The sequence below is a fragment of the Dipodomys ordii genome, unplaced genomic scaffold (genome assembly GCF_000151885.1).
Source record: "Dipodomys ordii isolate 6190 unplaced genomic scaffold, Dord_2.0 Scaffold57, whole genome shotgun sequence".
In the NCBI taxonomy this organism is placed as follows: domain Eukaryota; kingdom Metazoa; phylum Chordata; class Mammalia; order Rodentia; family Heteromyidae; genus Dipodomys; species Dipodomys ordii.
In genome coordinates this window covers 7,314,258-7,332,253 of record NW_012267273.1, presented here as the reverse complement: position 1 = coordinate 7,332,253, position 17,996 = coordinate 7,314,258, and the positions used below count along the sequence as shown (strand labels likewise).

The 17,996-nt window shown below is 36.5% G+C and overlaps 1 protein-coding gene across 1 annotated transcript in view; it reads left to right on the top strand.

Annotated features, from left to right (window-relative positions):
• Positions 1 to 17,996, top strand: part of Hmcn1 (hemicentin 1) — a 450,607-nt gene that overhangs the window by 222,568 nt on the left and 210,043 nt on the right. Inside the window, exons 16-19 of the mRNA XM_013021737.1 lie at positions 5,780 to 5,974; positions 7,108 to 7,203; positions 8,731 to 8,858; positions 11,050 to 11,194. Of these exons, the coding sequence (XP_012877191.1) occupies positions 5,780 to 5,974; positions 7,108 to 7,203; positions 8,731 to 8,858; positions 11,050 to 11,194 (564 nt within the window). The remainder of the gene's footprint in view (positions 1 to 5,779; positions 5,975 to 7,107; positions 7,204 to 8,730; positions 8,859 to 11,049; positions 11,195 to 17,996) is intronic.

The window sequence follows — 17,996 nt, the reverse complement described above, 5'->3', positions numbered from 1 at the left end:
TGGGATCTCTGGGTAGAGGGTATCTCTGCATCTAGCAGCAGGATGTAAAGCACATGGACACTTTCAGACATGAAAACCTCAGCTAAGCAGGGGGCGGGGAATCACTAGAAACAGAATTCTTGCTTTCAAGAAACACACTGATAGCTACATTTCAAGTTCTCAACATTTACTCCTTCTCCTTCTGCCCCCTTCCTGCTGACATATCTTATTTCAACCTAACACGCTTCTAAAACTTTCTAGCTCTAGCAGAACAGAGAAATTGCCTCAATAATTGTTCCCAGTCCCCTTCAACATTTGTAGGAAGTCTGAGAATCTTATGCATGCTACCTTGTTTACTGTCTTCTTGATAATATGTTTAACTTCTGGATTTTCCAAGTTCTCTCTTTTGTTCAGAGATCCATCAACAAAGCGTGGATATCTGTGCTAGGTACGTAGTGTTGGAAAACTAACCTAACCTAACCTCTGTTTATGCTTCATTCTAAATACTGAACTGAACTTTGATTTCTTCTTATGTATATTCAAGAGTCAATCAAAATAGTACAATCCAAACAAGAGATGTTCAACTTTCATTCCAGCAATAGTTCTGATAGAGCCACTAATAAAAATTTCATTATTTGCATACTGAAACCTTGACTATGACCAAAATAAATCTCCAACTTACTAGTGAAGTTCTCACCGTTCATGCTGCTGCTATGCCTTAACTATTCCTGATTCTCCATTGTGTTCTTCTCAGAGTGGCTCACAGGAGTCTGTCCACATCAAACTATTGTTAGATACTCCAGCAGATACAGGATGTATAGTTGTAGATGCTTGTGGTTTCTACTGTGGGTTTAAAAGCAAATACATTGTGAATCAAAGCTTTCTTCAGAATTTATCCAATGGTAAAGAGAATGGAATAGGTTGTCTGACTTTCCGTGTCTATAAAATAAGGAAATAAATGGTATTTGCCTCATAGGTAGGTTATAATGATAAAATATCACCACCTATATACATTCAGCATGTCAATTATTACTAATAGATTGATGCAACATATATCCAGTAGGTGAATATTAACTTAAAAATTAAGGTACTTATTTTGATTCTCTGAGTCTTATGATATCAAAATTACTAGGTCATAGTAACAATTTAAAATTGAGCATTAGGCTTTTAATAAGCCCCTGTTTCAATTTCCTTTTAGAAAAGTCTTGAAGCAAGTTAAGAATTAAAATTGGTAGTGCATCTCAATTCCAAAATTACAGGGCTTAAATTTAAATAGCTTATAACATAAAAAGGGAAACATGTTTTTATACATATCACATGATATTTAGGCTTGTGGATTGTTTTTGTGGGCCTATTACCTCACGGAACTATATTAGATCAAAAAATATAATTCATGACTTCCAGCTTCTTGTTGAGACTGGCTTTTATCCTGTTTCTCAATATTGTGGCTTTAAGAGATGGATGTTTTGGAACAACAAAAAGAAAGTTACCAATACCTTTTATCCTTTGTATAAAAGGGACAATGAATTGTGAAGTCATGTAGAAGGAGAGAGGATTAGCTACACACACCAATAACTTGGCCTGTTATCAGTTTCTCTTGTAGCTTTCCACCACCCGGAGTTTGAGTCTTAGTCTGTGGTTTTGTGTTTTATGGTCTGGTGGGACTGTGTCTACTCACTTTAAGAAAAAATCTCTGACTAATATCATTTGAGAGTTGCCATGGAGAGAATATGTATTGAATTTTTTTAATGATAACTATATCAGTTTTAAGGAATAGTTTTAGAGCAAGATGGTCAATCTGTTAATGATATTACTAGTGTTGTTATTGTTACCACCACCGCTGCTGCTGCTGCTACTACTACTACTACCACTACTCTTATGGCACTGGATTTAAATTAGGGCCTTACACTTACTAGGCTAGTATTCTCAGCCACACCTCTAGCCCTGCTTTTTCCTGGTTATTTTGAGATAGGGTTTTACTAACTGGGCTAGTAGTAAACAGTAATTCTTCTGCTCTCAGTCTCCCAAGTAGCTAGGATTGCAGGTGTGAGCCACAAGCATCAACAATTTTATTTATTTTCAAGTATTTATTTTTATTTATTTTCAAGTATCCCTTAGTAACAATAAAACTGTTCCAGGGCCTTAACCCTGGGCAGGCCTCAGGCTACTGGCACACCAAAGTTTAGGGGGATCACAAAGGATCAAACTTATACTATCCTAGTAGATACTTGGAAGAAGCCAAAATTGAAATTAGTGACTGAGGAATGAAAACTTCAACAATGGAGACATAAATAAACAGTCCAACTAAGATTAAAAAGTAACTATTTATGTCCCATGATTGTTAATGATTATTATGTGTTAAATAGTTAATAGAGACAATCCATTTTAAGAACATGAGGTAGGAGATTTTATTATTTCTTTTGATTCACTGGCAAATCTCAAATGGAGTTGGTAAGACATGGTCTGCTGCTTGCAGATTAAGCAGTAGAATTGCCCTCTGAACCATCACTTCTGAGGCTCTTGGGCTCTGAAAGCCCCAGAGCATACTCTGGGCCAGTATCACTGCACCCTGTAGGATCCTCTGCTCCTATTCTTCCCCCTGGTTTTGTTAAGCTGTTTACCATCCACCACTGTAACTCAACTGGAGAACTTGTTGGCCACACTCAGAAATAGGAAGTATTTAAGAGGCTTCTTGGCTCTGTCCGGAGCTGCCTCATTTTCAAGATTTGCTTGTTACAGATGAGTCTTGGCTGCTTTACCTAGTGCCTGCTATTCTCATTTGCCTTGTTTTCTGATACTGGTTCATTTGCTCTCTGACCTTGTGCTGGTGCTTGTGTTGTGGCTGGATGCACTTCCCTAAGAGCTCTACTATGAATGTCTTCTCCTGTCTTAATGGAAATTTGTCAGTACAACTTGAGCTTTGCTCCTTTTTTTTTTTTTTTTGTAATTCTGTGTTTTTCCTTCTGAACATTCTAGCTTTAAACAGCCTAGTGTCCCTCCATTTTTACTGGGGTCACTATTTCAATGTAACAGTAAACTGGGCTTTCCTTTGTCCGTTACACTTTAGAGTATAGGCTTCTGCACATGTTTATACTTTTTGGGAATTTATTTTCTATCCATTCCTACATCTGCATGCCTGAACTCTGATCCTGACCCATCTAGAGACTTTTAGACTTTCTTATTTTATGAAAAGTTACAGGTCTAGACCAATAGGTACTTCATTCCAGAAAGTACCTAGGTCTTAGAGACAGGGCAAGTCAGCAATGAGCTACTTCATCAACAAAATGTGTTCATCTCACTGATTATTTTTATGCCAGATTTCTCTATATTTAGATTACAATGAATCTCAGCACAGAAACACCACTCTCTTTACAAAACATGGTGTTCAATTGTCATATTTAATTTTGTTTATGCCCAATAAATAAATGACTAAGATTTCTAAAATTACTACATTTCCTTCAAAAGTAAAAGTTCATCTAGACTAAGTAAAAGTTCTCTCATCATTATATACTTAAGTGCTCTGAGAGAGAGATTATATTACTGAAGTTTTTTCATACTGATTCAAAAATTTACTCCATCATTCAGTGACAACCTATCATAAATAAGTATCTTATTAGTTGCTGGCAAAGATAAAAATATGGTTGCAAATGTAAACTGGGCAAAATAAGCATTTTGTCTATAGTAGGATGGATGTGGTGATTTTATAAAGTTGTCTGAAATTTCAGAGGAGAATAAAAAATGTTTATTTCAGATAGTAAGATATAGCATCCTAGAAGAGGGTTCTTTTTACCTTATCAGGATAACAGCCAGATAACAACATCAAGTGTTCCATCTGAAGGGGAAGTATGACAGTACAGGTACACAGGTCCTGATATGGGAAGGGTCCATCCTTGTTCGGAGGCTGTGGCACAGTGGATAGGTTTCGTGTAGGGAAAGTAAGAGGAGATGGGCCTGTAGAGGTGAAGGAAGTCCTTCAACCCAGTCTAAAAAGGCATTAGCGCAGCTTGGGGACAACTGCAGAAGTGACAGAATCTCTATAGTCTCTTTTATAAGTCTGCTAAATAGTATGACTGAGCAGTTTCTAGAACCTGTGGACAAGGAAGGCTGATAAAGTGACAAAATATTGTGACTCTGCAGTGGAAACTAGTTTTCAATCGTGTTTTGTGTCATTCAGCTCCATCTGACGCAACAGTTCAAATAAGTTTCCATTTCTGTATCTATAAATTCATAGTAGGGATATGTTGTAAGATTAAATGAGATCATGGGAAGCATGTAAGAAAATCTGGGACTTTGAAAGTCAGTTATTGTCATTACAATCAAGAATTTAAGTTTTTTTTTTGTCAGTCATGGGGCTTGAACTCTGGGCCTGGGCACTGTCCCTGAGCTCTTCAGATCAAGGCGAGCACTTAAGCCCCAGCATCACTTCAATCAACGATTTAAATTGATCTATCAGAAAGCCATCCCTAGGCTCTGGTCTCTTAGAATCCTATATGAGCAGATGACTTCCATTCTCTCAATGCTGTCCTATGCATTTCCCCTTGCCTGATGCCACAAGCATTGTTACTCACTATTAGTTACAAGTTTCTGCAACATACTGGCAGCATCATACATTTGTTCTTACTGATAGCTTCATTCTTATTCTAGGTTCCTGTGTTTTCCAAGGTGTGTCTTTGATGTATTTTTACTTCTTCCTTTCAATTTCTGCCATTATCTAAATTACACCGATACTTGTAGCCTTCATGTCTTTGTTTGGCATCACTGGGGTTTGAACTCAGAGCCTTCTATTTGCTTGGCTGGTTCTCTTCCATTTATGCCTACTTATTGCTGGTTATTTGGATGGACTCTTCAGGACTCTTCTTCCTAGAATAACTCTGAACTGCAATCCTCTGGGTTTCAGATTTCTAAATAGCTAAGATTGCAATCATGAGCCCCTAGCACCAGCTTTTTTTTTGTTGCAATTTTCTCCTTTTTATTGTTATTATAAAGATGATATACGAGTACATTTCTTTTTGGACAATGTCCTTCCTTTCCTCGCTCTCTCCACGTTTTTCCCCTCCCATCTCTACACACAAGTTACATAGCTCATTTTCAATATAGTGTCTAGTGAGTAACCATAGCAATTTTTTAGTCTTCCAATTCTAATTATGAAATCACTATGAATTATTTTTCAATCCCACTTAAGATGTTAAACACTTTTCTTCCTTTGTCAAAAACTATGTTCTGTTACTTTGATTTGTGTGACTATCTCACAAATGTATATTCCTGTACCTTAATACTGTGAGATAAAGAACAAAAATCTGATACTGAATAAGGTCATAATTAGGAGTAAATACAATTAGCATGTTAGCTCATATTTCTTAAATTAAAATTCTAGTAAAATTGAAGTTCATTGAGAAGACTCACCTTTTAAAAGAGTGAGTTTCAGAAAATAGCAAAAATATTACAAGGCAAATTTATTTATAAGAAAGTCTTAAGATTTGAGAATAACAAACAATGAAAATGTTTCTGAAGTAGAAACTTCTATTCAGTTAAGTTGATCCTCTTTAAGTTTACACTGTACAATCTACTTCTTTAAATAAATAGTTGAGCTTGGTGCTTGTATTCATTTATAAAACTTTTGTTTTATATACTCTACATATGTGATTTCTGTATCATAGAGGAATAACACCAGGGTAAATTGATAGGATTTCATGGACAGTGATTTGTTTCAAAATCAATCTGTTGACATTTTTACTAAGGTTGATGTTTATAGCACGCTCGTATACTATACCAATGGCTTTTAATGTCACCTCTCTTTCAGCACCTCCCGTTTTCATCCAGGAACCTGCTGACGTGTCTGTGGAGATTGGCTCAAATGTGACACTGCCTTGTTATGTTCAGGGTTATCCAGAGCCAAAAATCCGATGGCAAAGACTGGACCACATGCCTCTCTTCTCCAGGCCTTTTTCAGTTAGTTCCATCAGCCAGCTGAGAACAGGAGCTCTCACGATTTTAAGTAGGTCAAAGAAGATATAGTTGATATAAATATCTACAATTACATAGTACCAGTCAAACTGTACTTGTTTACAATAGTTACAAGGTGACAATCACTGTATTTGAAAATCAACTTCTACATAAAATCCACTCACTGTATGGCGTTTCAGGCTCAACCTCCTGACTGATCCCACTCAACCTTACCTACCCCGAATGCCTACCTCCACTATGGTCTCAAAAGAATATTACTCGCTTCTAATATTCATCTGTGGTCATGAAAAACAATTCTGTACAGTTGCTTGACCTACACCATAATAATTCTCTTAGTGTCCAGCATGTACAGCGAAGGTGAAATAAAGGAAAGTAATTCACACTCATTATGATGAACTCTGCAATGGCACATGTGTGTACATAGTATCAACATGAATTCAACTGCCAAATGCAGACTGGTGTGGAAATACTGGGTTACTGTCTCCCCAACTCCAACCTGGTGAAATGATTTCTGAAATGGTAAACAATGTTTGCCAAAGATCTATTTTCTGCTACTTCCACCAAATTAGTTGCAATTCCAATTCCAATTAGTTACAATTATAATTAAAAAAGAAAAACATTCCATGGATTTCCAGTGGGGCCTTTACAATTCTTGCTGGACTTGGAATAATTGTTCTTTCCTGAATCTGCCCCCATGTTCTGCCTCTCTAGCGTTTGCCTATGAAATAGGAGTCGATTTTTACCAATTTAAAACAAAAGAAAACATCTCCCCTGCTAACTTCCAAAATGCCCCCAGGGTCATGTAGGTTTTTACTCTTTGATCAGACCTCGACTTCTTTCAAGCATGCTTTGCCCTTTGTAATTCATTAGAATGAGACTGCCATTCCTCTCTTCCACCCACTCTAAGGTAGAGTTCAAATATTGCCTAAGATGGGATTCTCCATTCCTCCCATGGGCCTTCAGCCTCTCCTGTCTGTGTGCTCCCAAGGCTCATTGGCTGAAATTCACATATCCCTTACCCTAGTATAGGTGATTCCTGATTATGCTGTGACTCCTCTAGAAGGAAGGCTACAGGAACAGATCGTGACTTCTGTCCAAAGATTCCAGTACTGTACCTGGCAATGGTCAAGGTTTCCTTGAATAAACAACTTCATTCTTCTTTAGACTTATGGGCAAGTGATAAAGGAACCTACATTTGTGAAGCTGAAAACCAGTTTGGAAAGATCCAGTCACAGGCAACAGTGACGGTGACAGGACTTGGTAAGATCGTGTCACTGTCTAGACACTGCACTCTTCAAATCATCTTTTGACATGTTTGGCACCTGCCAAGTTTTCTTTTCTTTTCTTTCCTTTTACCAGTGCCTGAAATCAGGGCCTAGACACTGTCCTTGAGCCACTTGGTGCTCAATACAAATATTCTACCATTTGAGCCACAGTGCCACTTCCGGCTTTTTCTGAACGGTTTACTGGAGTTTCACAGACTTTTCTGCCTTGGCTGGCTTCAAACCATGATCCTCAGATTGCAGTCTCTTTGTAGCGAGGATTATAGACGTGAGCCACAGGCACCCTGATAAAGTTTTATTTTCTTAAACCAAGCAAAGGCTCCAGGAGTTCTTTTCTGGTTGCCTGTTTTATATCTATTGTTACCATTCACATAAGATTATATTTCATATGATGTGAAGCATAAATAGTTTACTTCCAAGTGTGAGACATTTGATTTAGTGTCTTCTATCGAATATTCTCTTCTACTAATTTCATTTGATCACATGCTGAATTTATATAATCTTGGTACTGGTACTATTTTGCTTCAACGATCATAGCATTTAATGTGATTTTTAAATATATCAGTGTAACCCGGCATTGTGTTGTGCACTGTGGTCCCAATTACTCAGGAGGAAGATGGTTCACGTCCAGCCTGATCAAAAATTCAGTAAATTTCTACAAATAACCTGAATGTGGTGGTATACTTCTATAACCCCAGTATTCAAGACCTAGGTAAATAGATGAAATGTGGTTTGAGAATTTATAGAAACTCCTGTATATTTTCCTACATCTATCTATATGTATCTAAAATTTCAGAGTAAAGTCTCTCAGGGATTTTGCTTTGACTTACATTAATCTTTTTATTAATTTTAGAGAAGGACTTTTATTTTGTTTGGTTTTGAATGTATTAGACTTTGAACTTGGGTCCTCATGCATACTTGACATTCTTGCTCAACTGGTGCTCTACCTTTGAGCCATGCCTCAAGTCCTACTTTTTGCTGCTCATTTATGCCCTCATATCTTTTTACATAAGCTGCCTAACACTGAGATCCTTCCGATTTCAGCCTCCTGAGTAGTGTAAATTACAGGCATGAGTCACTATGCCCAGAAAGGACTTACCTATAATATTTCATTCCTATTGTACTTAGCAAGTATAACTTCATCAATAAAATGAGCCATTATTGTTCCCATTCCTTTTAGGCTATTCACCATGATCAAATAAATAGTCTTCTTTTGTCTTCCAGATACAATGCAAGTATTTTCCTTGACATTTCCAGCTTTCCATGCTCCTGACATGCTTTTCGTTTATTTTCTTCTACACTCTTACCATTTTGCTATTTCCTTGGTTGAAGAAGATTCTTCCTCTCTACTCTCAAGGTCATACCCATTTTTACTTAAAACTTTTTTGTCCCTGAGAGAAAACTAATTTTTGCATCAGCACTCATGGGTCATTTTCCTTATGAAGTAGTTCACCTTGCTTTCGGGTGAGTAGAATTGAAAGTGCCCATTCTCTCTCTGGTCCAGTTGCTCCCCTCATTGGAATCAGCCCCTCAGTTGCCAACGTTATTGAAGGACAGCAGCTTACTTTACCTTGCACCCTGTTGGCTGGAAATCCCATTCCAGAACATCGATGGATAAAGAATTCTGCCACGGTAATGGTATTCAATGCATGCATTGACATTTGTATTTGTCTTAAGTTAGAAATAATGTCTTCCAACCACTGAAATGAACATTGAATACACATGCAAAAATATGCTTTACAAGTGTATCAAAGCCTTTTATTTATTGTTAAAGTTTATTAATCTGGGGATTCCTGTAAAAATGATCAGTGGTTTGACTTGCATACTTTCCTACTAAATTTATTGTCACTAATAAAGTCCCCTCTCAATATGTAAGAACTGAAGTTCTTGAATGCTATTTTTATAGCAGTTAGATATTTTATATCCTTCAATCCAGGATGTTTATGAAATGTAAGTACACACATAAAAATTCTTTCATATTATATATTAATCTATTGTGTTTAACTTTGTACATTCTGTTTTTTATTATGAACTACTCAAGAATGTAGATGTATAGTATGTCATTGATTTTTATTTTATAGCTTTTGACTAGGGAAGAATGTGGGTGATTTTTATAGTTTTATGAATTTGTGTGTGTGTGTGTATGGGTTTGTGTGTGTCTGGAATTAAATTTGTACTTCCCACTGGGTGCTGGTGGCTCACATCTGTAATCCTAGCCATTCAGGAGACTGAGATCTGAGGATCAAAGTCCACACACGCAAAGAAAGGTCTGTAAGACTCTTATCTCCAATTAGTGGAAGTGGAACTCTGGCTCAATTGGGACAGTGTGAGGCTTGTACAAAACAAAAAACTGAATGATGGTGCCAAGACTTTGAGAACAAGCACGCGCGCACACAAACACACACACACACACACACACACACACACACACACGCATGTACACCAAAACAATTTCTACTTTCACAAAGCTTTCTTGTTTATGGCTGATGCTCTACCACTTGTGCTATGCCTCCAGTCAGGTATTTTGCTGGTTAATTGAAGACAAGCATACAGACTTTTTCCCTCAATCTGATTGTGAACCTTGGTCCTCTAGGTCTCAGCTCGCTGTGCAGCTAGACTGCAGATATGAGCTATGGGCCCCTCAACTTCTATGAAATTTTTCCATTAAAATGCTATTTATGGTGTTATATTTTCATCTAGTTTAGGGCATTTCCTTCCACTTTCCAAAGGATTCTCTCATTTTCTTCCTGAGGTACTCATCTTAAACAAATTGACTTAAAAAATTAGAAAGTTGTTCATATTTGCATGAAAACCCTGAGGAAAAATAGTATAGTTTATTGGAAAAATAGTATACCTTATTGGAAAATAAATGCTTTGAATGTGGAAATTCTAGTTGACTATTAACATATCCTATATGCCAATCTTAATAAATGGTACAGATTTGGGAGGTGATCATTTTAAATGAAAGTATTGCCAGCCTTCTCTAGCATGCTATTTATACAGTGTCCAGTATTGTTTGCTTCTGCCAGCTGATAGAGTGGGCATTGAAACTGACTCCCTTTTCATTGGCTTAGTAAATGCCAATGAGTCAAAAACAAAACAAAAACAAAACTACCAGATAGCTTGGCACAATGACTGAAGTATTAGAGAACATGCCTAACAAGAGTTAGGTCCTGAGTTCAAACCCCAGCACAGTCAAAAATGTATGCAATATGCATATATATCAAATTGCTTCGTAGTAGAAATAAGGTCTTGTAAAAGAACAATCTGAGTCAAAAGTCAAACTTGCTGGTTAAATTTGAGTCCTGAGTAGTAAAATTTGCAGAAACAATCAATGTTTCTTTCCTTGTTCAACTCTGTGAAAATTTTAGTAGGTATAATTTTTGGAGCTATATCAAGATTGACTATGATTGATGAATTTGTGGTGACTTTTCTGTTGTTTCTGTGTGTGTATGTCGTTCCTGGGACTTGAATTTAATGCCTTGATATTATCCCTAAGATTTGTGCTGAAGGTTAGTGCTCTACTGCTTAACAACAGCTCCATTTCTGGCTTTTTAGTGATTAATTGGAGACGCTCTTGCCCTGGCTGAATTTGAACTGCAATCCTCAGTTCTGAGTCCTTTGAATAACTAGGATTATAATCATGAGCCACCAGCATGTGGCTTGCTGACTGTTTTATCTAGAGGTGCTAAAATATTTTGCATAAGCTATAAAGTTTTAGCTTTTTCATGATTCAGTAAGCCAAAAAAGGAAGATCCAACCTTGGCTAGACAAATTCTTGCCTTTTTAAGTTAAAAAACTATTATATTTCTTTTTCTTTTAGTTGGTACAAAACCCGTATATAACTGTACGAAGTGATGGGAGCCTTCATATAGAAAGAGTTCGACTTCAAGATGGAGGTGAATATACTTGTGTGGCCAGGAATGTTGCTGGAGTCAGTAACAAAACAACCTCTGTGGTTGTTCATGGTAAGAGACACACAATGAAATTATTCTCAGATCTTATTCAAAACTGTGTTCATGTCCCTTTTTTTTTAATCAGATGGCTGTCACTCCAATGATGAGAAGTAGACATCTCTCTGAATTGTTATATTTCATGAACAATATCTGCATTGTTAATGTCATTTCTAGATTTCCCTCCTGTATACAAAAAGACATTCTTGGGAGTGATCAGATGAACTGAGGGCTTTTGTGAGTGAAATTTAATGGATTAAAATGAACTCGGCTCTCAAAGAATTATGTTAAAAAATACATTTTAATTACAGGCAAGCTGAACTTATTATACTACCCAAACTAACTTAAAAACATGGTACAACAAGCATGTCCTTACTGATGACCCCTTAGTGTTGGAGCTAGAAATGACCTTAACTTTACTGAAGTTGAGTTTGTGTGCTGTAAACCATCTTCTTGCATGTTAGATAACTTAAAGGTCACAAGATAATCCAGAGCCAATCTTTATTTCCATCCATGACTAATAGTGACCACTTTTTTTTAATCCCTTAAATAAAGGACTTCATAAGTTAAGAAATTACCATGATTGTTTTGCTTAATTCTTTTCTTTTTCTTTTTTTTTCTTCAGTCGTGGGATTTGAAGTCTGGGTCTGGGCGCTGTCCCTCAGCTCTTCAGCTCAAGGCTTGTGCTCTACCACTTGAGCCATAGCACCACTTCCAGTGTTCTGGTGGCTTATTGGAGATAAGAGTCCCATAGACTTTCCTGCCCAGGCTGGCTTTGAACCACAGTCCTCAGATCTCAGCCTCCTGAATAGCTAGGATTACAGGCATGAACCACTGATGCCTGGCTTGTATTGGCTAATTCTTTTACAAACATCGCAACATTGGTTTTAGAAAGATTTAGTATTAAAAATAGTTTTGTGACTGCAATGCTGAATATCTTAGGAAATGAAGTCTACAGAACACCAGTTTTTAGCAGTTGATTCACACTTCATTTAGAAAATGAACTGTAGAGTCAACGTTTGCAAATGTTGTTTTGTCTATTGAAAAATTAAGTGAATGGAGAGTCTTGTTATGACTGTTTTGCTTCCATCTCTCTCAGTTTTATACTAATCTCTGTAAGAATCACCTGAGATAGTCTTGAAGAAGTATTTTGAATGCTAGGGCAAGGATGAAGTACTAGAGCACCTGCCGTAGAAGCACAAGGCACTGAGTTCAAATCCCAGAAACATCAAAGAAAGCAAAAAAGAAGAAAGCAAAAAAGAAAAAAGCAAAGGAGGGAAAAAATGAGGAGAGGAAAGGAAAGGAGAGAAGGGGAAGGGAGAGGATATCAGAGGAGAAAAGAGTGAAGAGAAGAGAACATAAAATAAAATTATTTTGAGGAAACACTAAAGCAACCTAAATCACTCACAGCTTATTAGAGTAAATTAATAATAGTAGACTGGATATTGTGGTGTGACATTGTTTATAAAGAAGAGCAGGCCATAGATATCCTACAGGGTGATTATGGACTATTAAAAATCCACTGTGGGAATAAGCTTATGGCATGTCTTTTAGCTTTTAATGATTCCCTAGGGTATTGTGTGGAGAATTCAGGAAACAAATTTATACCTGGGTGGATACAGGCATGACTAGATTATATGGGATGTCTAATACATCAGAGTATTGAGAAGAGAGGCAAATATTGAGGTGCTTTTTAGTAATGCAACAAGTTTTAGTAATTAAAAGCTCAGAGGCTGGGCACTGGTGGTGGCTCACACCTATAATCCTAGTGATTCAGGAAGCTGAAATCTGAGGACTGAGGTTAGGAGCTAGCCTGGGCAGGAAAGTCAGTGAGACTCTTATCTCTAGTAAATCACCGAAAAATCCGGAACTTGCATAGTGGCTCAAGTGTTAGAGTGCTAGCCTTGAGCGAAACAGAGCCCCGGATGGTACCCAAGCCCAGAGTTGAAGCCTCATGACTGGCATAAATAATAAATAAAGATATCATGTCACAATAGTTGGTCCATTTTCATCCAAAATGAGCAGCTAATTTTATAAATAAGTTTTTTTTGTTTTGCTTTTTTTTTTAAATCAGCCCTGTTATTTAGGATGTTCTACACTGCACCATTCAACAAATGGGTGTGTATTGCATGTCGACTTCTGAATGCCTGTTTCATGTGAATCAGCCGTCATTTCCTTTCTGCCTGTTAAGGACATGTTCAAGGACATCTATTAAATGCTCTCAACTCATTCTTTAAAAATATGAATGAAAAATTAAAAGAAAAAAATATATACATAAAAGAAAAATTTGAATGGATGCAAATAAACATAACAGAAGATTTTGTCATTTTGCTGCAGTTTGACCATTGCAAAGAAATATTTCTTCCATGAGAGATGGCATCAAATTTCAAAACTGGCTTGAGCTGGCCCCTTTTCTTTGCAGGCAAACTTAATATAGGTTTCAGAAAATGTCTTATTCCATGTTGCTGAAAATTGACAACATATTTGAAAGTTGAAGATTCCATCATGTTTCTGGAAATCTAATTTCTTGCTTAAGTGAGCAGCCTGACATTTGTGTTTAGAGCTGATGAGTCACTACCAACTCTTTAAGAAGAAATTATCCAAAAACAACGCCAGCTACAGGAAAATATGAGCGTGTGTGTTGTATGTGTACTAGGTTAGTTTAAGCCATTCAAAGGATATTTGCAAGGACTTCTAATAGATCTTGTGTTCTAGAAAACTTCTACTTCAAGGGAATATGATAATTCTGGAAAGTTTTTATTATATATATATATATATTTATTATCTTCAGTTGTATAAAAGGTTCAACCCATGGCAATTTATGAGTACAATCTATCTTGAGCAATATCAGTTCTTTCTAAGCTAGGGACAAGGTGATTGACAGAAACCCAGGAAGCAGGTCTAGTCTTATCTTCTCAGAAGATACAAAGGAAATGTCTGAAACACATCAGTCTTTCATTGTCTATTCTTGAACTGTCATGAACACTCATGTATGGATGTTCTTTTATCAGAACACAGTAGCAAGATAAATAGAAAACCCACAGAATGGATGAAGATCTTCACCAGCTATGCATTGGACAAAGGCCTCATATCTATAAGAGCCTTGAACAGATATCTTTGAACATAGACATAAATCATTACTTTGGAATTGGCCACCGATGGCTTATTCTGTAATTCTAGCTACTCAGCAAGCTGAAATATAGAGGGCTGAATTTCAAAGTCAGACTGGACAGAAAATTCCACTAGACCCCATCTCCAGTTAACTAGCAAAAAGGTGGATTGCAGTTATGACCCAAGTGGTAGAGCACTAGCTTTGAACAAGGAAACACTGGCTTTGAACAAGGAAACAGCAAGAATGGGAGGCCCCAAGTTCAAACCTCATTACTAATTGGAAAAAAAAGAAGGGGAAAAAAGGAAGGAAGGAAAAAAGGAAGCAAGATACAGACAGAAACAAAGTAAGAAAATAAATCATAATTCTGAGAACATTGATTACCAATAGTCTGTGTGTATGTCTTGGTTGTAACTAATTGTAATACACACAGAAGGGAGTAACTGGAATCTCCTCTTTTTTACTTCTACTCATATCAATTTCTCACTTTGCTTTTTAAAGCCAATGATACGTTCTTTTTATTAATGAAAAACATTACTTATATTTTAGAAGTTTAAATGTAAACTCCTAAAGTCTTTCAAGTTTTACTGCTGAATCCCTTTTAAGGAAACACATCCTTTTTTTAAAAAAAATAGTAGTTTAAATTTGGTAGCCTGCTAAGTGATTCTTTTGTTATATGTGGTAGTTAAACAGCTCATTCTGTGGAGGTGGCTTATGTCAGCTCACTGGAGATTACTGGTAATGGATGATGTCCAAAGATAGGCATTGAATTTGTAACTGTTAAGGTTTAAGTCTATGTTGGCTGTTCAGGAAGAAAAAAGAATTTTGTTAGTTAAAACCATTTCCTGTAAAATCAGGAGTGAGACAAGGATGTCTACTCTTCAATGTCATACTGGAATCCCTAGCAAGAGCAATAAGGCAAGAGAAAGACATAAAGAGGATCCAAATAGGAAAAGAAGATCATGTCATGCAGATGACATGATCCAGTATTTTAAGAACCCCATAAATTCCTTTCCCAAGTTATTTGTGCTGATTCAAAACTTTGGCCAAGTAGCAGGGTATAAAATTAATCCACAAAATTCAATAGCATTTCTGTTTGCAAACAATAAGAAGAGTGAGACTGAAATCAGAAAAGCGATTCTATTTATAATAACCTCAAAAAATAAAATACCTAATACCTCTAGGATGAAAACTTTAAAAATATGAAAAAAAGAAATTAAGCAGATTTATGGAAATGAAAAAAGAAACCCTTCCATGCTCCTGGATTGGAAGGATTAACATCATGAAGATAGCAACATTGCCCCAAACAATCTACAAATTCAATACAATACCTATCAAAATCCCCAAAACATTCTTCAATAATATAGAAGACTATCCAAAAATTCATGTGGAATAATAAAAGACCCAAAATAGCAAAAACAATCCTTAGCAGGAAGAATAGTGCTGGAGGAATATCAACACCAAATTTAGAATTCTATTACAAAGTCATAGTAATAAAAACAGCTTGCACAACTGGCACAAGAATAGGCCTAAGGAACAATGGAACAGAATAGAAGACATAGAAATGAACCTACAGACCTATATCCATCTAATACTTGATAAGGGAGCCAAAAACACAGGATAGAAGAAAGACACCGCTTCAAAAAATGGTGTTGGCAAAATTGGCTATATATGTGCATAAAACTAAAGTTAGATCCTTATATAATACCCTCCACCAAAATCAATTCTAAATTGACCAAAGACTCAATGTAAGGTCAGCTACCATGAAAATATTACAGGAAGGGATAGAGGAAACACTAAGGTTCCTAGGCACAGGTTGAAACTTCCTATGATCCAGAATCACTACAGATCAAAGAAAGACTGGATAAACAGGCTTCATCAAATGGAAGGGTTTCTACATAGAAAAGGACATAGCTAGCAAGATAAATAGAAAACCCACAGAATGGAAGATTTTACCAGCTCTGCATTGGACAAAAGTCTCATATGTAAAATATACTTAAAACTAAAAATTAACCTCCTAAAAATTCCTCAAAGAAACAGAAACCTCCAATTAATAAATGGGCTAAATAATTACAGAGAGATTTCTCCAAAGAAGAAATAAGAATGGCCAATAGACACATGAAGAAATATTCAACATCTCGTTCCATAAAAGAAATGCAAATCAAGCCAACATTGAGATTCTACCTCACCCCAGTTAGCATGGTCATCATCAAGAAAACTAACAATAACAGATGCTGGTGGAGATGTGGTCCAAAGGGAATGCTTCAATATGCTTCAATACTGTTGGTGGGAACGTTAATGTGTTCAACCACTCTGAAATGCAGGCTGGAGGTTCCTCAAAAGACTAAACTAGGGCTTCCCAGCAATTCCACTCCTGGGCATTTATCCTATTGACAACAAACCTGGCTACACTAAAGCTACCAGCACAACCATGAGTTACACTATTGTTTGCCATAGCCAAGATATGGAATCAGTCTAGATGCCCCTCAGTGGATGCATGGATCAAGAAAATGGGGGTATATATACACAGTGGAATTCTATGCTTCCATCACAAGAATGATATTGCCCATTCATAAGGAAATAGAAAGACAGAAAAAATTGTATTAAGTGAAATAAGCCAGACCCAAAGAAATATAGGTTGCATGGTTTCCCTCATTTGTAGTCATTAGAATGTGCCTATAAATTTACAAGTAAACACAATGGTTAGTAAAAGACAAGAAATTACATTTAAACAGGACTCTACACATTCACACAGTCAGACCAAAGAAGGATATTCTTAGGATAGAATCACAAAGACTCAATAGCTATTTGCATATGATCATATAACATGATATTTATCAAAATGAACTCTAAGAAATGGAAAGAAGAAGTTCTTATTTTACTTTTTTGTCATTTTTTTGTTTTGTTTTTGTTTTCCCCCTTTTGTTGCTGCTTTTGATTTCTGTACTTTTTGTCTTATAAGTTTATCTGATTTGAGGAGGGTAAGAGGAAAGCACAGAAATAGTGGGACAAAGAGTGAACTAATTCAGTAGTGATAGTCATTAGACACTATGTTGAAAATGAACTATATAATTTGGGGGAGCGTACGGGAGGAAAAATATTGGGAGAAAACAAGGGAAGAGGTGACACTGTACAAAAAAGAAATGTAGGGCTGGGAAGGTGGCTCAGTGTTAGAGCGCTTGCCTTGCATGCTCGAGGCCCTGGGTTTGATTCCTCAGCACCACATAAGAAAAAAGCCGGAAGTAGTGCTGTGGCTCAAGTGGTAGAGCACTAACCTTGAGCTGAAAAGTTCAGGGACAGCGCCCAGGCCCAGAATCAGGCCCCATGACCGGACCTCCCCCCCAAAAAAGAAATGTACTTATTACCTGACCTATGTAACTGTAACCCTTATGTACTTTACCTTTACCATAACAATAAATTTTAAAAAATAGTAATTTTGAAAAAAGATTTTCTTCAGACCTCTTTTTTGGAAGGAAAGACATTATGCTAAATATCCCTCACCACTTCAAGTTTTTATTGAGTTTATCCAGAGCATAACTATTGCATTTTCTTTGTTTAGCAGAACTTCACATCAAGATTTTCCTAATTTCTATCAGAAAGTGTTAAAATGTTATCATTGATCATTTTTAGCAACATTAAGTATATATTGGAAAAGAAGTTCAACTTTAAACATATGGTGCTAATTGAAAGAGCTTCTCAGATGCTGAC